Source organism: Echeneis naucrates, chromosome 1 (genome assembly GCF_900963305.1).
Source record: "Echeneis naucrates chromosome 1, fEcheNa1.1, whole genome shotgun sequence".
NCBI classification, from domain to species: domain Eukaryota; kingdom Metazoa; phylum Chordata; class Actinopteri; order Carangiformes; family Echeneidae; genus Echeneis; species Echeneis naucrates.
This window is the reverse complement of record NC_042511.1, coordinates 15,906,310-15,928,728: the sequence shown is the minus strand read 5'-3', so window position 1 is coordinate 15,928,728 and position 22,419 is coordinate 15,906,310. Positions and strand designations below refer to the sequence as shown.

The following is a 22,419-nucleotide window of genomic DNA, read 5'->3' as shown; positions in this document are numbered from 1 at the left end:
TCACAGATAGGGACGTTAGGGGGAAGAGAGCCTGGCCAAAAAAAAAAAAAAAAAAAAAAAAAAAAAAAGGAAGTGATTTTAGTTAAAGAGTAATTAGGGGTCCTTAACACAAATCACTTCCTTTTTTATTCTAATTTAGGTGGCATTATATGTCTAAATGTTTGCTTATAACAACATAGCCGTATAGCACCTGTCGGACATTGTTGTCAAACAGCTGTCACATAAAGTGAAGTAGCTGAATTTGTCCTTGTATGATCTGACATGACGGAATACCTCCTCCATCCTGTCACAGAGTGCAGGAGACACATTATACATGCCGGTCGTGTCTTACTTACTTCATCTGCCGGAGCTTTGACTGATGATGAAGCACTGGTTTGTGGCGCTCTGCCAACTATCGGCCTTGTTTTTCCTTCGTTCTCGGAGCTCCTTCTAAATAAGAGCCCCCTCCCTCGGGGACGCGCATCCCTTCCATTACGCTTCAACGGAGGCGGGTCCGGGGCCGTGGAGGCGGACTCTTATTGTGAAAGCCCGTGGAGACCGGTACAATGCTTAGTCACGGTGAGTTACAGCTTTCCCCCCTCCTTCCTCTGTGGCGCACAGCTCGACAGTCGGCGCACCGAGATGGAGGACTTGACTTGACTAGACTACGTGAGTTTGTTTAATTACAGATATGGGCCCCGGTGGTCGGTTACCGGGAGCTGAAGTGTGTGGAGGGTAAAAAAAAAAAGCGGAGGGGGGGGGGGGGGGCTGACAGGCGGCGGGAACAGGCTCGCACTCCGCTTTGTTAGCATTTGTGAGCTCGGATCGGCTCAGCCCGTTTCTGTCAGCTTTATTCCCGACACATTTCCCTCTGTGTCTCGGTATGTGCGATGTCTCCGCTGCTTTGTCATGTAAACACCGAGATCACTTCGGCCGCAGAGCAAACGGGGGCGGTTCGACCGAGCAAGCTTCACCTGTGGGGTCCTTATTTTCGGTGCATGTCAGCGCTCCGGGTTGTATTTGTATATATGCGATGTGTGTTTTCAAGCCAAACAAGCGCAACGAGGGGACCTGCTGGCTTTGTGTTAAGGTGGAAGGCGCGGGATTGTAAATCCACCTGGGTTTATATAAGGGCTGGCTTCCCTTCTGGGTCATGTTTGGGTACATCCAGTTCCACAGAGTTCACGATGAGTCACCGCTTTACTCTTTCTTTACTCTCCGGCTCAGTACTGGTTTCCCTGCCGTGTAATGTCTCTGATTAAATGGGAGTCATATTAACTGAAAAGTTTGAGCCAGTCCTGTTATTGTGCAATTCCTGCTGAATGGCATCTGAGGATTACAGGCCCTGAACGGTGCTTCATGAACTGAGGTGCAGGGTCTTTTTTTTTTTATTATTATTATTATTTTGGGGGGGGGGGGGGTACACTGAAGAGCAGTTTATTGCCATTAATTTTGTCATGCATCACTGTGAAGGAGTGCATTCTTGGGTGCAGGGTTTACTGTTAATATTGAGACCAGCTGATAACTCAGCAACTTCTTTAAATAAACATTAAAGTCAACATTTCAGAACAAAAATACCTTTATTTATTAGATGTTTGTGAAGATTTGCTGCATGTATCTTTTCTGTATCATGCTTGTCAACATCATTTTAAAAGTGTTGAAAAATAAACTTGAAGATCATTGGATTCATTTTAGAGAATTGTAATGCCCCCCTTTTTTTCTACATTAATAGTGGATGTACACTGCAGATGGATTGATAATGGGAGTTCTTAGATGAAGCTATAAATGGTGGTGTAATGTCAGAAGTCACCATTTCCTGGAAACCATTATGATGTACCAAAGCTGAAAGAAACTAACTTTGCAATCACATTAGATAAACAACCCAGATCATAGATGTGTCCTTGAAAAAGAAAGCAATTATTTGTTGATATCTGAATCAGTTCAGTTCTGTGTATGACAGCATATTTCCCCTATTTGATGTAGTCTGGACCAAACTCTTTTTTTTTTTTAATTTAGCAATGAATAAGAACGCATCTGCTTGCTTGATATATTATACAATATATAATTAGGTATACTGATTTTCGTCACTCAAAGGTTCAGATACCTGAATTTGTGCATGATCCAATACCATTTTATCAACAAAACATTTTTAACTAATGTATACTACTAAGTCATAGTAGTCACTATATATAATTGTACAGCATGGCAGTCTAAAAATGTGTTCAGTGTTAATAGATAAATGAATACAGTTGGGCCTGTTTTGATATGGGATTTCCTGACTGTCAGTCAGGAAAAAAAATAAGGAAATCTAAGAATAAATTATAGTTCTTAAAGTAATTGTCCTTCCACCCTTCACCGTAAGTCTCCTTTTTGGCGGGACACCTTAGTATACCATATTGCCATATTGCTGATGTGTTGCTAACAGTTAACATTACACTATTTAATTGCAATCACTTAATCTCCACCACTCAAAAATCAGCTTCCTACACAGGAAATGTGCTGCATATCCACTGTCAACTCATTTTTCAGACTGGCAATGAGAAATTGATTTAGAGGGAAGCTGATGTCATTTGCAGTCACAAAACTGCAAAGTTTATTAATAAATCAACTGGTATAGAATTGATGCATGACTTTGCATTTTTTCTGATACCTGATATTTTCGGCATTTCCGTTATTATTGGTACCGGAAGTAATCGATCTGAAATATGCTGCAGGTGCCAAGTGTAACTCTGAGAGCCTGTTTGTCAGCAGGCAGTATCTGGCTGCCTCTGAGAACAAGCTAGTTGAGCAATATGTTCTTCAGTGAAAGTATTTTACTCAGAAACCTGCAGGCAGCAGAGCACAGCAGTAAATCCGAATCACAGAGTGTTTCATATTACAGGAGGTTGAACTGCCTCACTGCTCGTACGGAGCTCCCTTACACCCACTGACTGCCATCTTTTGAAAAAATCCAAAATGCGTAGCAGCAGATATTTGATTGACTCATTTTTACTGATTAAGGAATAAACAGTCATGTACTTGGAAGCAGCACGGCCATATATTCTGGCATGAGCACTGTGTCCTCTTATCATCACCTCAAGTTAACAATTACCACATGCACAACTTATGGGTGTTTTGTTATGTAACTTTGAGGGCATACAGTGACATTGTTGCTTAGTAACAGAATTTTGCTGATTAAAAATCAGATAATTAGGCTGTAACAGGCAATTCAAATTCCGAAAAGAAGTTGGGCAAATTCCCAAACTTGTCTGCATGGCCATCTCTAACTTGGTTTATCATCAACTGTAACCTTTTTCAAGCTTAACTACATTCTAGTATAGTCTTGAAAGAGTGAAGTTTGCTGGCTAAATTGATCGAAACTTGTTTTTATCTGTTTCCATATGTCTGTGTTTAGTGAGAGTTGGGGATGTTGTGTAAACCATTCACTCTGTTGCAGACTCCAGCTGGATTGGTCACAGGACAGAGTATAACTGCTCAGTCATGCTTGCCAGCTAAATTCAGGTCTAATTTGAGTCACCACACCCTCATTCAGCCTATTTTTTATACACTCACTTCCATTTATGCCCACAGTTAAAATTTACTTCTGTAATCTTCATAATATTCCTAATATATTATATGGGATGTTATAAATACGCCAAAATGGAAAATCTGACCAGGGAAACCTACCAATGCAAGGGTTTTGTTTTGTTTGTTTGTTTGTTTGTTGTTTTTTTGGGGCTTTTTTTTTTTTAACAGCATACACATCATGGCAATGGAAAAACCTTGACCCCTCTGAATTGCACCAGGAAGAATAGACCATGGGTGTGAAAGGCAGTACCTAAGAGATAATATATAAGACAGTGGGATAAGCTTGGCCATGCTGAGCCACTTGTTTTATAAGACAATGAATCTGTCAACATTTTTTTTAGATATGCCCACTGCTTTAATTTTGGACAGGATATAAAAATTGCCATGTTTAAGCCTGTTACAGCACCTTCTTATGTCAAAATATACATAATATAAATTCTGTCTCTCCCTCTCTCCTCCCCAGTTGTCAGCTGAGCCAACAGGTTCCAAGTAAGCACAACTGTGCAAACAAATTCCTTAGTTGGGAGACCTCAAGGAAGACATCTCCGGAGAAAGCCACTGAACACCCCTCACATTCCCAAGGGCTCCGAGTTACCCATATGATACTTTTGGCACTTGAGCTTCTTTTTTTTCTTTCCAGTCAACAACACTTCCGCTGCCTCATCTAGAGTTTCTGACTTTGCAGCTCTCAGCAGAAGCAAAGCACTCTGAAGGCAGATTTAATTATTGCCTCCCTAAAATGAAGCCATAAATCAGACTTTTTTCCTCTCAAGAGAAATCAATATGCAAGACATATTTGTCCCAGTTGTGAATTTTGCAAACTTTAATCTTTATTTTTTATCTGATATTTGATTTATTGAAGAGATTTCAGCACAGCAAAGATGTTCCCCTGGAGAAGAGACACGCATTGTCAGGATTGATTGACAAGTTTTGTTTGACATCCCCATCAGTGGAGGGGAAAAACACTTGTGTTGTCAAAACAAACAGTTAAACCTAAAGAGAGCTCTTTCTTGCACTTGTTCAGTTCTTACATCCTAAAATAGCCTGTGCTTATTATTCCCTCACTCCGCTCTGCAAAACTACCCCTCAGACACAACTCATAAAAAGTCAAAGATATTTTCAATATGTTGGAACCACAACACACTACAGAGCACCCAGCATTGACTGGTAGCTCACACAGACGTCTCTAGGAATGCCATAATGAATAGTGTTGCTGGACTCGAACAGTGAACAAAGCAAGGAAATCCTCATGTCCACATAAATCAGATTTTGAAGTGAACTCGTCTACAAAGACAAAACTCCAGCAGACCTAGGAGAGCCTTTCTTTGATTTTACCCATGTCTGCATGCTGTGCAAGGATGCCCCATACTAGTGCCTGCTGTTCATGAGAAAGAGACTTAAGGAGGAGGAGAAAAGGTAGGAAATGACAGAGTGTCTGACAGAATGCAAAGCGCTGGTGACTCCATCCACGCGCAACGGCCACCGCGTCTTCAGCTACACGCTCGAGAGCCACACAGCAGCTGCCTTCGCCATCATGAACGAGCTGCGCCTGGAGCGTCAGCTGTGCGATGTCACGCTGCGCGTGCGCTACAAAGACCTGGAGGCAGTGGATTTTGTGGCTCATAAGGTTGTGCTCGCCTCCTCGTCCCCAGTGTTCAGGGCCATGTTCACTAATGGGCTGAAGGAATGTGGTATGGAGTTGGTGCCCATCGAAGGGATTCACCCCAGGGTGAGTCAGATATCTTCTTTTCCTGACAGAATTATTGCATTTTACAGACCATTTTGCTCCTCTCCAGATTAATTCAAATTAAGCAAAATGTAGGTTCACATCACAGAAGATTGGATTGTATGTGTAACACATAATCTAATAAAATGATCAACTTGAATTGTTTTGAAATATAAAGATCAGAATTTAATTTCTTAAAACATGCACTCCTATTTGTACTAGTTTTTCCTTACTAAATATTTTCTAAGCCCATTCAGATGGACCCATGGACGCTTACACTTGTTCATTTATGAGATGCCAATTTGACACATTTTCTGAAAGAAATTAATAGTCACTTAAAAGGAGGATCATTCCCCTTTCTCAGTAACTTCCTCCTCTGTCCTCATTCTTTCCTTCATGTTCATCCTTTATGTTTGCTTTCACCCTTCTTCAACCCTTTGACCTTTTTCACCCCTTCAGGTTATGGACAGGCTGATAGAGTTTGCATACACAGCCAGCATCTCTGTGGGTGAGAAGTGTGTGATCCATGTGATGAACGGTGCTGTCATGTACCAGATAGACAGCGTGGTCAAGGCCTGTTGTGACTTTTTGGTCCAGCAGCTTGATCCAAGCAACGCCATCGGCATTGCTAGCTTTGCTGAGCAGATTGGGTGCACTGAGCTCCACCAGAAGGCCCGAGAGTACATCTACATGAACTTCAGCCAGGTGAAGATCAACCACAAGCGTCACTGTTTTGTCTGAAATCATTTTTCTAATCAGATTTTTATTTATTTATTTATTTTTTTTTTCACCCTCATTTGGTAGTTGACAGAATAAAAACAGACAGGAAATGCTGGGAGGGACAGAGGAGTTTGAGGTGCAAATACCCAAATGGGAAATATGCTTTTGTGGCATGCATTTTAAACATTACACTACCAATATGTCCCTCAAACTTGGCATCGGAAGATCTGGAACTGCAAGATGCAAATGAAACTTGGCTGTTGCTTTCAATAGACAATTTAATAATTAGGCGAAGTTACTTAATATTTCTCTATTATTACAATTCAGATTCAGATTTAGTTGCATTTTTTTTTTATGCTCAATTAGCTAAAACCAATTGTTTGATTTAATTGAAGGATGCTTATTTGAAAAGCCATAGCAGTAGTTCAAGTAATCCTTGTGTGATGTAAAAGTGATCATTCATCATATTTTTACCCTTAAAACGCTGATGCATCACGAACATACCCACGCAGTTCATAGCTAACAAAAGAAACTGAGATTCTCTATTTATAGCAATACTTATACCAGGGAATTTGGGCAAGTCTGTTTCTCTTGCACCACAGCGGTATTTCTTGACTGGCTGTTTTCATTACAGACATGCCCACAGTGATAGTACAGAATGCAAGCTGTGAGTCACGGAGGGGGGGGGGGGGGGGGGTTGACTACAATGCAACACAGAAATGAAACGAAAGCCTACCACTGTTTCCTAAAATCTTGATAAGTATAGGCAGGGCCTCACTTTGTTCAGCATGTCACTGAATCAAAAATTTGCAGTAAAGTATCTATCAGCTTGTCTTTTTGATATAAGAAATGGGTAAAAATGTGTGTGTGTATATATATGTATACGTATATGTAGTAAGTAAGTAGTAATATGTTTATACATTAATGACCCTGCAATCTGGATACTTAGTCAGTGCTAGTTTAAATAAGCTAAAGGTGTGAATTATTTTGGCAGAAGTTGGATTTGTTTATTTACAGTCATGTTAAGCACAACGCAATCGTTGTCCCTACAGTGAAATTATTTGATTGTTCTGTTTGTTAATAGACAGTGGAGTTTCTGTTTTTCTTTGTCTTATGTTGCAGTGAGGCTGGGAACCCTTAGGTTTTTACAGGCCAAGCAAAAGTTCGCACAGATCCAAAAATGATTTAGTGTTGAAAATTATGTTAAATTTCATCTCTACGCTGAACGTTCTTCTCCTCTCCTCAACATTGTTTTTTGTTTTTGTTGTTTTTCCTTTCTGCTTTTTCATTTTTATTTCTAGGCCAATAGACCATTCCTACATATAAGACCACTGATTCAGTGTTTGTCCCTACACCTACTTTCCAGGTAGCAACCCAGGAAGAGTTCTTCAACTTGTCTCACTGTCAACTGGTCACCCTCATCAGCCGTGATGAACTCAATGTGCGCTGCGAGTCAGAAGTCTTCCAGGCATGTGTGGCCTGGGTGCGCTACGACCGGGAGAACCGGCGGCCGTATGTCCAGGCCTTACTCCAGGCTGTCCGTTGCCATTCCCTTACCCCCAACTTCCTGCAGGCCCAACTCCAGTCTCTGGAGTGGGATCCGCAGTGCAAAGACTACCTGGCCCAGATCTTCCAAGACCTCACCCTTCACAAGCCCACCAAAGTAAATTCTTGCCGGACTCCCAAGGTTCCCCAGCTCATCTACACGGCAGGGGGTTATTTCCGTCAGTCTCTCAGCTACCTGGAGGCTTATAATCCCTGTACAGAAAGCTGGCTAAGGCTAGCTGACCTCCAGGTACCACGCAGTGGCTTGGCAGCCTGTGTAATCAGTGGGCTGTTCTATGCTGTTGGTGGAAGAAACAATGCACCTGATGGCAACATGGACTCCAATGCATTGGACTGCTACAATCCTATGAACAACTGCTGGCTGCCGTGTGCACCAATGAGTGTGCCAAGGAACCGAATTGGAGTTGGTGTCATCGATGGCATGATATATGCTGTTGGTGGATCACATGGGTGCATTCATCATAATAGTGTTGAAAGGTAAGAGGGTGGGGCATTTCAGGGGAAATGCTTACCGTACTCTGTATTTCTTATCTTTTACAACTACATATTAAGTATTATAATTTCCTCTAAACAGAGTCCCATGCAAAGTCCCATGCTTAATTTATCCTGCTAACAACTGGTTCAATGTTTATAATAATACATTATTAACTAGCAACAGCAGTATCTGCTTTCATTGTGCTGCAAGTGTGCTTTTATTTTTGGCAGGGTTTTTTTATTTATTTATTTTTTTATATGCCTTTTGATTTGAAATGAAATTGAATACATCTGTTTCTATGTTATTGCTTATTATACTGCTCCCATAATTAGCAATAGGATATGATTTTAATTAGTTTTATTTAATTTCCTGTCATGTGAACCTCACGCAACCCTCAATAAGGAAATTTTTATTTAACCCTGGAAAACAGTAACTGATGCCTTGGTTTGAAATACAATTGGGAAATTTTTAATTGTGTTATCATTCTTAGTCTAAGGAAAATTGTTCTGTAGAAGAAATATTTACTATATTTATCTGTTCAGTTTCTTGGTGACAGTTGACCATAACAACGAGCCAACAACCACAACAATTTTAATGAACAGTAAAAGTCTGGATGATATTAAGCACCCAGCCTCTCAACATGTCTCACCAAAAAGCAATGAGTAACATTTTCCATAATGCATTGGCATGACTCAAACCCAGACAGACCTGTGACACAATCCTTAACTGGTCAGGTTCTGTATAAAAGAATGAATTATGTAAACTATCTTTATTCATGGTGGAACATTTACGTAAACTCTGGCTTTAGTTCTCAGATGAAACAGACCAGAGATCTGTAACAAATAGCAAAAATTAACAAGTCTAACCACAAAGATGAAAAGACAAACATGCTCCACGTCTCTGAATGCCCATAGACCAGCTCACTGAAGGCGAATAACACACCCTGTAATCAATTTGTGCTCCTCACTTCAGTTTCTAGTGGTAGGTTGAAGTAGGCAACTGGACTTGTATTTGTCTATGAAGACGTTTCGCCTCTTATCCAAGTTCATGTTTGTTGGTCTACTAGTCTGGCCAAGGCAGTGGAGAAAGACCCAGATATTTGACCTCTGTGGGTGTGTTGACCAAAAGTACCTGTGAAAGTACTGGTTTCACTTGACCATTGTTGTGATCACGTCGATGACAGTTGTTCGGGTCAGGTGTACCCCTGGTGAATGACGATCGTTGAGTCGTCTGAGGTTAAGCTGTTAATTCTCAGATGAAAGGGTACAGATCAAAGGGCGACATTGTAAATGGGAGATATGTGGTGTCGCAGATCCCTTCCCCTGTTAAGGGATGGTTTTTCCACTTTTACATAGATGGCTTCTTTTACTCTTCTTTCAAACCACCTGTCCTCTCTGTCCAGGATCTTGACATTGCTGTCTTCAAAGGAGTGTGCCTTTTTGTTTAAATGGGAATAGACAGGGCACACTCCTTTGAAGACAGCAATGTCAGGATCCTACGAATCAATTTTGAGACAGAGAAGAATGACCTGGATGAATGAGAATCTTCATAGATATAGGTTGAAGTACCGTTAACCTTGTAAAACAATGACATTTTCAGTGAGATCTTCTGTGAACTCCCAGGTCCTTGATGCAGCATTGGCTAATCCTACAGCTTGATGAAGATAAATATGGAAACCAAACGTTTTTAAAATTATTGGTCATTCTCTACAGGTATGACCCAGAAAGGGACCAGTGGCAGCTGGTAGCCCCCATGTTGACACAGCGTATCGGTGTGGGCGTGGCGGTTATCAACCGCCTGCTTTATGCTGTGGGGGGGTTCGATGGGGCCAACCGGCTCAGCTCATGTGAGAGCTACAACCCAGAGAGGGACGAGTGGAGAACCATGGCTCCCATGAACACGGTTCGTTCCGGAGCTGGTAAGTAAGAAATAGAAACTTTCTTCACAATGAAAATCTGGCCTCTACAAAACGTACAGCAGGCCGAGTTGTGTTAGTGACATCAACGTGTAACATCTTCGCCGCTTAAACACATGTATGAACTTGTTTAAGCATGTCATGTAGATTAAGTATATTCACATTTCAAGTGTCTGTGTATGTTTATGGATATGGATGGATTTTTATCCATAATGGCAAAAATGTGTGGAGGAGTTTTCAAAGTCTTACATATGCTTGCAAGATTCTCAGCAGTTGATTCTTGTCAAAACTAATCTAACTCTTGAACAGGCTAACCTTTGATCTTAATTTATTCAGGGGTCTGTTCACTGGGAAATAACATTTTTGTGATGGGCGGTTACGATGGTACCAACCAGTTGAACACAGTGGAGCGCTATGATGTGGAAACTGACACCTGGAGCTTTGCTGCCTCCATGAGGCACCGGCGCAGTGCTCTGGGCGTTACTGCATTACACGGACGCATCTATGTACTGGGTGAGTATAAGAGTAACTGCCTATTGAGACTAAAAGCACTGCACTCAGATAAAGTATCTGAATGACTTTCACTGTAATTACTATGTAGCTATGCTGTCAAACCTGTTTCACTCATTTACTGTCACAGTAAAACATTACACTCCCATTCACACTGAGGTCTTTAAGATTTCCCATATTAAATGTTGGCTTGACATTAATCCAAACTAACACCATATAGTTAACAACGTATTGTTTTGTTTGTAGGTTAAATGTTCTCTCAGAAAGTTTTTGCGGACGTTGTGTGTGTTTTTGTTGTTTTGTCTTTTTTTGAGGGGCGCAGGTTTGTGCCCCTGCATCATTTTGGTTCCTCAACTTGTTAACACGATTCGTGCATAGCAGCTTCTGTATTTGCCATCGTATTGAAATTTGTGTTCGTATCAACCTGTTTTGATATTAATGTTGCTGTTCACACATGTGCTTGTCAAGTCAATATGAAAAATGTCAATCTTATGTTTACAGGAGGTTACGATGGCAACACTTTCCTGGACAGCGTGGAGTGTTATGACCCAGAGAACGACACCTGGTCGGAGGTGACACACATGACATCAGGACGGAGTGGTGTGGGTGTGGCCGTTACCATGGAGCCCTGCCAGAAAGAACTGCCTCCCTGTCAAAACTCTGAAAGGGACAGCGACGCAGCATCCCCGTCTTATCAATCAGCCAACTCCAGTTTTTGTTCACACCACAATCAGAGGCACAGTGGGCCTTTCAGCAAAGGCACCTGAAGGTCATCGCTGGATGCTGTCACATGCACATCCAGGCACCCTAAAACTCAACGCTGTCTTCCCAAATTAAAGTTAAGGATGCTCACAACTGATTAGAGACAGAGGAGAAATAAAAGCCCACATGCTGCCTCACTGGTTTTAGATGTTACACTTGTGTTGCAAAATAATGGGGAACAAAAAGGCAACACACAATGAGTATCACTTTATTTTGCAAATGTAGGGTTAATACTCTTGATGAGTGACAAAAAGAACAATTTCCAAAACCTGAAATTTGATTAATTGGTTACTGGTGAATTACCCCTCGCTAAACTCAACATGACTCTCTGTCCATCTTTGTGTTCTGATCAGTCGGACCAACATCTCCCAGGTTTGAGCCACGGGAGGAAAGGGCTGCATCCTGAAAAGGGCCATTTATGGGCTCATAGAGTCATCAGGGGAAACGTTCCAAAAATTCAACCTGAGAGAAGGAAACCAAACCTTTAACAACCCCATTATGTAAAAAAGAGAAAGAGGTAGCATTCATCAGGCAGTGTAGGCAGTAGTTCAAAGTGCCATTACAATGCCTGTGGGTATTACTGTCATCAGTATATTGTCTCTAGTTGCTTGTGTTGAAAAGGCACAAAGTCACTGTGTGTTGTATAGAAGTTGTAGAAGTTAACCCAAACAGCCACGAGATGAAGCTTCCTCAAGGTAATGGGCCTTATGCAAGAACATTTAGATGTTTTTGTACTGAATCACTCCAACTTTTTATTTATTATATAAATATATTTTTTCTTTTCTGGGAGGCCTGTTTATGAGTTTCAAGTCAAATCTTTCTGTAAACTGTTTCATTCAACCAGACTTATGCAAGACTCAATTTTTGTGTACTTTTATCATAATAATTAATACTCCCAAATCATTATGATAGACAATTGTCTCTTTTAATTAAAGCTGTATGGATCTGGAAAGTCTGTATTAAGTAATAAATCACCGACAGAATTAATTGGGAGCCAATCTAACAGTTCTTGCATGAGGCCCAAAGTCTGAAATGTGATTGTTGGTACAGGTGAAGCAGGATGTTACTGTAACTGCATAGTAACTAACGCGTCCTTTCACTAATGGCTCTTGGTTCTTAGGTTTATAAAATGTGACTTCTTTGGAACTGGGTGTTAGAAAAACGTTGAAACGTGTCTTTAACTGGTATGTGGTGTGCCAAGAGGACGGAGAGATGTATTTTTACTGTTTAGAGGAAACAGAATACTGTAGCATTTAAAAAATTGGATTTACACATCTCACAGAATGTGTTTTATAAAAATGGTAATTCTTGACACAGTGGAGAACCTTTGACTTGCAGTTGACTCTTTGATTTTCACATCCACCAGACCTCAGAAACAGAAGTGACCATGTTTGTGCATTAGTGTTCAAATATTGTATGCTAATGACAAAAACTTGCTTAAAGAAACGTATTTGTAACAGCAATTTAAGCTACAAAGGTTTTTAAGTGATGTTTTGTACATTGATATTCTAAGAAGCCTTGTACAGAATTTCAGAACTCACTTTTTTATTTATTTGTTCAGATCCTTTTGGTTTTCTTGTTCCTCTAAACTGACATCAGCTTTGTATTGAATTGGACCCTGGTGTTGTGTTTTTTTGAATAACTCGCATGCATCATAACTGATTAGGAATGCTTGTTCATGCTAATTTTGGATGTTTGTAAAAAAAAAAAAATTCTTCACTTCTAAAGGGACTTTTTTTTCCTATCCATTATTAGCTGGAATGGAAATTAGAATATTTAAGGTCGCCAGCAAAAAAAAAAAAAAAAAGAATGCCCTGTACAATAATACATTGTAAAGTAAAATATATGTTTATTGTACCGTTTGAGTTGTTTATTGATTTGCATTGTGTATGGTGTAGAAGCATCAATTGAACAAGAAGGACCTGTCAGGTGCAGGTTTTCTCAGCAGTAGTGGCCACTGGAGGGCGCTGAAGTTCTTTTACACTGAAGAGAACCTGTTGCTCTTGGCTATCAAATATTATAACCATATGTAGCATAAAGTCACCTGGAGCAATTTAAATTTCACCATAGATAATAACAAGCTCAGTCACATTTTTGTTTGGTCCCTACTTTTAGTAAGTGTCCATTAATCGACCACCCAAGTTGCCCATCGACTGATCTTATTTCCTTACTGAACCTTGTGTTTAAAATAGACCATTATTATATTATCCAAGAGGAAAACGTCCCTGATTATGTGGGATTACAGGAGTATCAAGGCCTAATCCTGCCAAACTGAGAAATGCCACAGTGGCCCTCAACAAAGGAAGGCTTTAAGATGTAGAAATAAATATCTTACTATATGTGGAAAACTTGTCATTTTAATGCATCTTAGACTATTTGCATGAAATGACGCAAATCAACTTCTGTTAAGAGGCCTAGATTCCCCAGGCAAAACAAACATGGAGTCTTTATGTTCTTAACATCAAACTTCAGTATCTCTGGTCTTATGGAAGACAGAAAGCAGCATTCCAGTGGATCTGTTCAAAGAAATCAAGAACCAACTTTACAATTAAGTGTTATACTCTCCAGATAAAACCCAACTTGATCATTTTCATAAAAAGAAAACAACGAAACACTTGTGGCTGGAAATAGATCAGAGTATCTACATAACCTATCAAGTATAATAAAAGAAACCTAATGATTAAATGAATATTCACTGTAGAGGTTCCCACAGTCTTTAGTCATAACATCTGATGAGCCTTTCCTTATCATTTTGTAAAGTTTGCGATGTTCAAGTGCAGCGATGACGTGTTGAAAATTAGTCTATTTTGAAAGTCTAGTCCGGATGTGTTGTGCTGTTTCACGGTGAATTGACGCCGGTGCGCTCCTGAACCATGAAAACCAGCGTCCGGAGCTTGATCCTCACCGGAGAGCGGCGGATCCTCTGCGGGATCAGGTAAGCTGGATTCACCTGGTTCAAGATTAATAGTACAGATAGTTTTTCTGCTCAGCGTTGCTCGGGATCATTTTGAGACTAACTTAAAACTCTTCAAGACAAGTTAAAGCACACAAGAGACTGTGGTCTATAACTTTGCTATGATGAAATCCAGCACTTCTCATAATTTGATGTTAAAACTTTCAGCGACAAAGAAAAAGCAATGGTTAGAGAAATTATCAAAATCCCACAATATGTTTACTTCAGGGGTTTGCTTGCTTGTGGAGTTGTGGAGTAAAAAAAAAAAAAAAAAACATAACAAAACGCATTACATTAGAATTTAATTTGGTGGATTGAATAATTTTGATGTGGTTATTTTGTCAATGTTATTGTTTTCTGGTTTAAAAAATTAAAACTAAAAACTTTACAATAAGGAATTACGTCACGTTTTCCTGAATGGGAGTTACTTTTTGTTAGACATTGTGGTCAAACTAGTTTAACCACCTTGAATCTGCTTCCAGCACAACAACAGGCAATGTCTTCATTCAAGCCTACTGATACCTAACGCCATAAGCTGCCATAATGATCCAACATATTCACTCCAGTAAATATATTGTGTCTGTAGAGCATGTGCCTCTTTGTGTCATATAACTTTAAACCCTTTGACAAGATGTTCTCCGGAGGCTGCACTGTGTTGGAAGCCTTTTTTAGCCTCAGTGTTCACAGCCACTCATTTCTGTCAGCAGTGTGGAGCAGCAGCCAGGATGATCCCAGTGGGTGAATTCAGAAACCTCGGCGCAGAGCTGAACTCCAAGTATCGGGTCCTGAAACCATGGTGGGATGTTTTCTCAGAGTACCTGTGCATTGTCATGCTAATGATTGGCGTGTTTGGGTGCACCTTGCAGGTGAGGCTCAACAAACCAGCCACTAAAAATCCTTCAGTGTTACATAGGAGCATAATCATTACTGACCTAATTCAACCTGCCCTTGCTTTGAGACGTTTGAAGCATTTTTATCTAGTGTGGTATATAAAAGTAACTTGGAGGGAATATTTTGTTCCCACACCTCCTCTTCTCCGCCTCATGGCTGATGCCGCAGCCGTTCCTTCATTATCTGACCTCCAAGTCAGGAGAAAACATAGACAGTGTAACTGCGCTAACTTGACTCTCCTGACCCACTTACTGCAGATTCAGATCACTAACTTACTGCTTAAAGTGTCTCTCACTGCCTGTCTATTATTTCTGTGTCATGTTAAAATAGCACAGAAGAAAAAGGGATGGGATTAAGTTGTGATTTGTGCGTCTTTGTTTTGTTTGTCTCTCAGTGAGAAAGTTGTGTTCTTTTATTCAACAGTCCATCTCACAATTAGTGCAAATTTATTGAGACAGACTGAACAGAAGACGGGCCCAGAGGAAATAATTAAATGTAGACTGATAAATTACACCCTGAAGGAGCTTCCATGGTGCCATATCATCTACAGGCACAAGTTTAACTGTTGCTTACAGAAAATACACAGGTTACACTGACAAAGGGGGGTGAGTGAGACAACATTACCAATAAAACACAAAGACAGTGGATGTTGGCTCGTCTGCTCTGATTACAGGGTGAGTTTTAAAAAGAGCATGAATTTTGGTTTAATTAAAACTGTTATCTGTTTTGTCCAGTTGGGGAGACTTAAAATACTTATAAACGAAGAGGTGCTCCAGTGTGTAGAGTCTCAGTCAGCATCATCAGACCTGCAGTCTAGTTTGTGCAGAAAACAAACAGTGTATTGATCATTTTATCCACTATGTCCTTACTGTTATACACTACTGAGAATTACAGAAAAAATATGGTCTGATAATGAATAATTGAAGACCATGCTGTCCCGCGCAGATTTCCCATCATGTTTGATACTTTGACTGCATGATACTGAAACACAGTACGAAATGATTAGAGCTAAAAGGCTTTTTAAAACTCTTAAATTTAAACATTGCCTTGCTGCTGCGATATTCACCATAGCACAAGTGTGTATGAATAATTTACCAGAAGTAGTCCATATTACAAATGAGCAGGTTCCCGTATTTTTTCAGATAATATATTCAGATGTGCGACAAGTGAAAGGAAAGAAAGCTACGGGGTCTACTGTCACGTTAGCAGCACTGTGAGGCTGTGAGCTAAACACTAACACTGCAGTTTAATGTTTCACTCTCTTTACTGCAGTAAAATATCAAAACATTTTCAGGGATGCAGTCAGCAATCTGTCCAACAAGGCTATCCTACAAAACAACAACAACAACAACAACAAAATATAGCAATGCTAATCCACATTAAAACACAGAGAGGATTTGTGACATTATTAAAACATTTACTCTCCACAGCTCACCCAAGACAAGATTTCCTGCTTGCCCAGTCACTTCACCAGTCCAACACCCGAGGCGATTGACTGCAGCCACATCCGGAACTACAGAGAGAACGAGACACTGCAGCACACGCTGGTCAAACCTGCCAGCCCCATCATCCAGGAGGTGTTTGGACGGAAGAACAATCTGGACATCCACCAGTATGTCTTTGTCAACCACTATTGCTACGAGAGGTTTGTCCACTGGTATGCCAAGTACTTTCCGTACCTCGTAGTGATCCACACTGTGATTTTCATGGTAGCGAGCAGCTTCTGGTTCAAGTTCCCTGGGACTTCTTCTAAAATTGACCTCTTTGTGACCATCCTGGGGAAGTGCTTTGATTCACCCTGGACTACAAGGGCCCTGAGTGAAGTTTCGGAAGAAAGACGAGAGGAGAAACTCGTTAGCTGGAGGAGGAATACTCTCTCAAATAATCCCGCAGAGCGACGAGCCGATGATGAGGAGACTGTGGGGCTTCTTCAGTCTTCCAGTATCAAGTCTAATCCAGACAGAAAGCCGGAGTCTCAGTCGAGCCTTTCTGTCTTGGATAAGAAGGAAGGAGAGCAGGCTAAAGCTCTATTTGAAAAGGTGAAGAAGTTCAGAATTCATGTAGAGGAGGCAGATATCTTGTATGTCATGCATGTCCTACAAACCTCGCTGAAGGTCTTCAAGTTCCTTGTAATCATAATCTACACTGCAGTGCTGGTACCGAACATTGAGATAGTTGTGCGCTGTTATGTTCCTCCTGAACTGACTGGTTTTGATATCTATTGCTGTAACCACAACAAAGCCCATCTTTTCTCCAAGCTGGCCTATTGCTATATCTGCTTTGTGGGAGTGTATGGACTTCTATGCATCTATACCCTCTACTGGCTTTTCCATCGGCCTCTGAAGGAGTACTCCTTCGAGCAGGTCAGGCTGGAAACAGGCATTAATGACATACCAGATGTAAAGAACGACTTTGCATTCCTGCTGCACCTTGTGGACCAATACGATGCCCTTTACTCTAAACGTTTCGCTGTCTTTCTTTCTGAAGTCAGCGAGAGTCGTCTCCATCAGCTCAACCTCAACTATGAGTGGACTGCCAAAAAGCTGCGCACTTGTCTTTCCAAGAACAACGATAACACGTTGGAGCTCCACTTGTTAATGTTACCGGGGCTTCCTGACACTGTCTTTGAGATCTCTGAGATGGAATCCCTCAAACTGGAGCAAGTTAAAAACGTCACCATCCCACATAGCGTGGCGAAGCTAGGATCTCTTCGGGAGTTATCGCTGATATACTGCCCTGCAAAGCTCCAGTTGCCTGCCCTGAATCACCTCAAAGACCATTTGAAGGTGTTGCGTTTAGCTTTCGAAAGTTTAGAAGAGGTGCCTTTGTGGATGTATTCTCTTCATGGCCTGGAAGAGTTGCATCTGAATGGCCCTTTAACCAATGAGGTGTCCAGAAGTGCCACTCTGGAGTCCCTCCGTGGACTTAGAGCTCTGAGAGTCCTCAGCCTTCACTCTAACCTGACAAAGATCCCGCCTGGAGTTGGGGACGTAGCATTGCAGCTGCAGAGACTGTGCATTCACAATGAAGGTACCAAGATCCAAGCATTCAGCAGCCTGAAGAAGTTAACCAACCTAGTGTCGCTGGAGTTAGTTGGCTGTGACTTGGAGCGCATCCCGAGTGCTGTCTTCAGCCTGGGCAACCTACAGGAGTTGGACCTGAAAGAAAACAAACTGACCACTGTAGAAGAGATTCTCAGCCTGCAGCACTGCCGCCGTTTGGTGACGCTCAGGCTGTGGCACAACAAAATCACGTACATCCCTGATCACATCAGTAAGCTTCACACCCTGGAGACGCTGGACATGAGCTGGAACAAGTTACGAAAGCTTCCCTCACGAATGTTTTACTGCACCAAGCTAAGGCACCTCGACGTCTCGCACAATCAACTCACCACTCTACCTCCTGAGGTTGCGATTCCGCAGGGCCTCCAGTTCTTCTCCGCTGCCTTCAATTCTTTAGAGACATTACCGGACGAGCTGTTCTCCTGTAAAAAGCTAAAGACACTGGCTCTTGGAAACAACAGCCTGTCGTATCTCAGTTCCAGAGTCTCCAGTCTCACCCAGTTGGTCCGGTTGGAGATCAAAGGGAACCGTCTGGAGTCTCTGCCTCTTGAAATCGGGGATTGTCCCCTACTGACTGTCAGCGGGTTGATAGTGGAGGAGACCCTGCTCGACCTGCTGCCCTCTGATGTACGAAGCCGGTTAAACAGCAGCTAGGTTTGGAGAGCAAATAGATGTTTCTTTTCTTAGTGTAATGCGGCGGCCAATATTGGTCTGACCTCCATGGAGGAAACAAAGAATTGATCCATGATATTACATGACTGTTTCATATAAACAGAACAAAAGGGAGACCATAACCAAATCCACAAGAGAATAATGAGCCTGAAAATACTGAGATCCAAAACGAGTCATGAAACATACTCTAATCTGTGGCAATGAATAAAGAATGAACTTGCAGATGTTTTTTTTATGTATTTTTTAATAGAATCTTAAAAAACAAAACACATTTCATTAAGTTTATGGATGTTTTGTGAATATGTTACTCCATGTATTTTTACAAAACTGAATTCTTATATTATTGATTTTATGTGTGCATATGGCATTTTGTGTAAAATTTAACAAGGATTATTACAGATACAGGGTCATAGGCTGTTATGTGTGGATAAGTAAAGAGCTGAACACCTTTCACTAATAAAAGGCGTGACCCTCAAGTTGTAAAAGGTGACTATTTTCACTCAGTTTTGCTCTCTGAATATTTCATGTGTCCTTCAGGATGACAGTCTTTAGGCTTTATTCTGACTGCACTCGATCTTGCTGGGCAGGTTTACTTAGCAAAGCATTTCCCACAGTGACATGGCTCACGTTGCTCCCTTTCAGGCTCAAAGCAAGTGGACGAAGAAAAAGCCTTTCAGAAGCAGTACAATAGGTATCCAGTCCTCTGTTTACATATTCCGTCAAATGGGGGAAAGACGGAATTAAAAGAGAATCGGGTAAAATGAATTTCCATGTGATATTCACTTTATAAAGCTGGACCTAACAAATGATCATTGACTGTTGTTAAAATGTCTTTGGATGAGTACATTGTACGTTGTTTATATGTTGAGTACGGTGATGTCAGTTTTTTTCTTTGACACATGATGAAAGAATTCATGGTTCCCCACAGAATTTGAGTTCTGTTTCACTGTTTTAATTTTACTACCTCCTTGCCATAGTTTCCAAACTTTCTGCATTAAATTGTGGGGAAATTAAATGATTTTCACTTACCCACATTTACCAGTTGATGTAAATCGATGCAAAGTTGCAGAAAAAGGTATTTTGCACATCATGAGCTGATGCAAATAAACTTAGAGTGCCTTCTGAAGAAACAGCCATAAATCAGCTTCATGTCCGGAAAGTTCCTTTTTTCCTTCCTATGTTTTTTTTTTTCTGTATAGTAGTCCCTTCAGCCACAGACATCCATAACAAATCTGTGTTACTTCCACAGTTGTGCCTGAGCTGCAGTGCAGTCATGTCCTGGCATGCTTGGCTACTGAATGGGATCCTGTCAGTTTGCGGACATACCTCAGTAATATTTGAGCATACACTGTCCTGGCCACGGTTCCACACTCTGAAAACCTTGTGTTTATTTCTATTGCGTTTAATGGATCATCATTTAGATGTATTTGGATAGCGCCAACAAAAGCAGAGGTAGAACCGAAGTGAGAATTTACTCAACTGTGGGAAAGGTGCATGGTCAGATTTGTATGCTTACTGTTAATATTATTTCTTTTCCTCATACTGAAGTGTGTCAACATTTACTAAAGCCATTATGTCATAGTGACTAAGGCTTTCCTGAAAATAACTAACAACATGCTAAGTTACCAAGGTCAGGGCTGGGCCTGACCACAGTGTTATACAAGTGTAACGTGGAGTGCGATATGTCTAATGCCTAATTTACATTTGAGTAGCAAAATGAGATAAACTTCCTTCTTCCATGTGGGTGTCTGTTTCCAATTTCCGAAGGGATTAGATTTGGTGCCTTTACATTGGGCCCCAGCAGCTTGATGAATTGAAACTGTAATGTTCGAACACCTAACAGTTACAGTACTTGATAACACACACTTGGTAAAAAGTCAGATCCTGAGCATTGCCAAGTCATTTTCTGTCCCCCAATTAATCAGCTAATCGAAAGAGAGGCATCCATGTGAAGTAAGGGTCCCATTCTGAGTCAGTTTCGTGTCATCCCATCTCCCCTCATTTCCTACCAACTCTCCACGGTGGCAGACTTAAAATAAGGAACAAGTCTAAAATGTCTACACTGCTCTGGCTACACATTGTGCGTTTAGTCAGGTGGGTGAGTCAGGCAGTTCATTTCTTTGTCACACTACTTCTTTTTAAACAGGAACATTCATTCTCTTTATCAGCCACCCGTGCATTGATGGTCAGTGTTTTCACTCACATCTGTGTATGTCTATGCCTGTCCTTGTTGGAGAAGTAAACTGACACTGCTGACACTGGTTTTTCTTGCTTTACCCTACTATCTTTTATCGCTTAACCAAACCCCACTCAACAGTGTTTATACTGGGAGTATTTGCTCATTTACAACACGCCTCCATTTGTGCACTGTGAAGCAGGCAGCTCTACCTAGTGGCTGGTTGCTTGTGTGTCTGAATCTCTAGATTTCGATGTCTGTATTACAACAACTTTGTGACTGATTTAGTTGTTAGGGTGACATAATAACATGTTATTCATTGAATCTGTCTCTTTGTTTCACAAGATGAGGGAGTCGTAGCATAAAATATAGAGGAGATTTTTGACCGGAAGCTTTGTTTCAAAACCCAAGACTGAGTAGGAAAAGAGGGTGGGGAGGGTAAATTACTTTTTTTGTTCTACTCAGCAACTACTGCTGAAGTGCCCATATGTTAGAGCTACAACCCTGAGCCCCTCTAGGGGATCTGTTCAACATCCAGAAGCCAAATACTGTTCTCAGCATGTGTAGGACTATATAAATCTGAAAAAACAAGAAACATCAAGCTTCAGCAGAGTATTAAATCCAGGAGGAATACTCAGACCTTCACAATCAAAGTTAAAATAACACGCTTTTTTAAAATGGCTATATGCATGTTATTAAATGATTATTGATACATTATGTATAAGTATCATTTTAAAATAGATGGTAATCTTAACGCCAATGGTAACTGGAAATCGTCGGTAGGCTGATAATATCTTTTGTGTGTAAACTCAGAAAGTAGGGGGCAAGTAAATATAGTGAAGTATAAAGCACGATAAAAATGACAGTAAAGTACAAATTGAACTCAAACAAGACAGGAAACACCCCACTTGTTCAAATGAAAGTGTCTCATACTTCTTTGTCAAGTCAACTCAGAAAATTCTTGAGAAGTTGAAATACATTCAATTGTGCGGACATTGTTTTGGTTTTGTTTGAATTTTAGTTTTCTGTAACAGAATGGTTGTCTGCTCACAGAACTGGCAGCATTGTAATTGAACTGTATCTCATTTCTTGGCTGGTGAACTTGGCCTGTGACACTGAAAAAAACCAAACAAAATGCCCATTGTACCACAAGAACCCTGAGCACAAACATCAGCAAACTGTGCTGCTGTTACCTACAAGCCTCAACAAAACAGGGCTCTCATTCATTACTAGTTTCAATCCTGCTATCTGCGTGACCCTTGGGTTTTCATTGTGCAGTGAATTCCTTGGTGCAGTTAATATAAATGCCCTTGATGGTTCACCTTGGGGATGTCTTGGGCACTTGGAGATATACAGTATCTAGTGAAGTTATCACACAAATCACCATAATTTGTCTCTGAAGGCACGGAAGACATAAAGCAACATGGTATGGAAAAATATCTTTG

At 40.9% G+C, this 22,419-nt stretch overlaps 2 protein-coding genes across 4 annotated transcripts; both read left to right on the top strand.

Moving 5' to 3' along the window:
• Nucleotides 1-425: 425 nt before the first annotated feature.
• keap1b (kelch-like ECH-associated protein 1b) lies at nt 426-13,227 on the top strand. The gene is made up of 7 exons (XM_029497299.1): nt 426-648; nt 4,010-5,275; nt 5,732-5,977; nt 7,359-8,035; nt 9,746-9,951; nt 10,285-10,461; nt 10,960-13,227. Exons 2-7 carry the CDS (start codon nt 4,970-4,972, stop codon nt 11,223-11,225), a joined length of 1,878 nt encoding a protein of 625 aa, XP_029353159.1. The 5' UTR covers nt 426-648; nt 4,010-4,969; the 3' UTR covers nt 11,226-13,227.
• An 825-nt stretch (nt 13,228-14,052) lies between these two features.
• LOC115047929 (volume-regulated anion channel subunit LRRC8C) lies at nt 14,053-21,107 on the top strand. Of its 3 annotated transcripts, none has more exons than XM_029509166.1 (3): nt 14,053-14,155; nt 14,881-15,039; nt 16,495-21,106. In XM_029509166.1, the coding sequence occupies exons 2-3, from the start codon at nt 14,899-14,901 to the stop codon at nt 18,778-18,780; spliced, it is 2,427 nt and encodes an 808-aa protein (XP_029365026.1). In that variant the 5' UTR covers nt 14,053-14,155; nt 14,881-14,898; the 3' UTR covers nt 18,781-21,106. The 3 variants fall into 3 exon arrangements, with proteins under 3 accessions (XP_029365026.1, XP_029365017.1, XP_029365037.1); XM_029509157.1 differs by having other exon boundaries at nt 14,085-14,155; nt 14,878-15,039; XM_029509177.1 differs by having other exon boundaries at nt 14,127-14,155; nt 14,881-14,969; nt 16,495-21,107.
• Nucleotides 21,108-22,419: the final 1,312 nt, after the last annotated feature.

Coding starts and splice junctions, on each gene's coding strand:
- keap1b (XM_029497299.1), top strand. CDS start 4,970: ATGACAGAGTGTCTGACAGAATGCAAAGCGCTGGTGACTCCATCCACG. Junction 8,036..9,745: donor CATCATAATAGTGTTGAAAG/GTAAGAGGGTGG, acceptor CATTCTCTACAG/GTATGACCCAGAAAGGGACC. Junction 9,952..10,284: donor CACGGTTCGTTCCGGAGCTG/GTAAGTAAGAAA, acceptor TAATTTATTCAG/GGGTCTGTTCACTGGGAAAT.
- LOC115047929 (XM_029509166.1), top strand. CDS start 14,899: ATGATCCCAGTGGGTGAATTCAGAAACCTCGGCGCAGAGCTGAACTCC. Junction 15,040..16,494: donor TGTTTGGGTGCACCTTGCAG/GTGAGGCTCAAC, acceptor TACTCTCCACAG/CTCACCCAAGACAAGATTTC.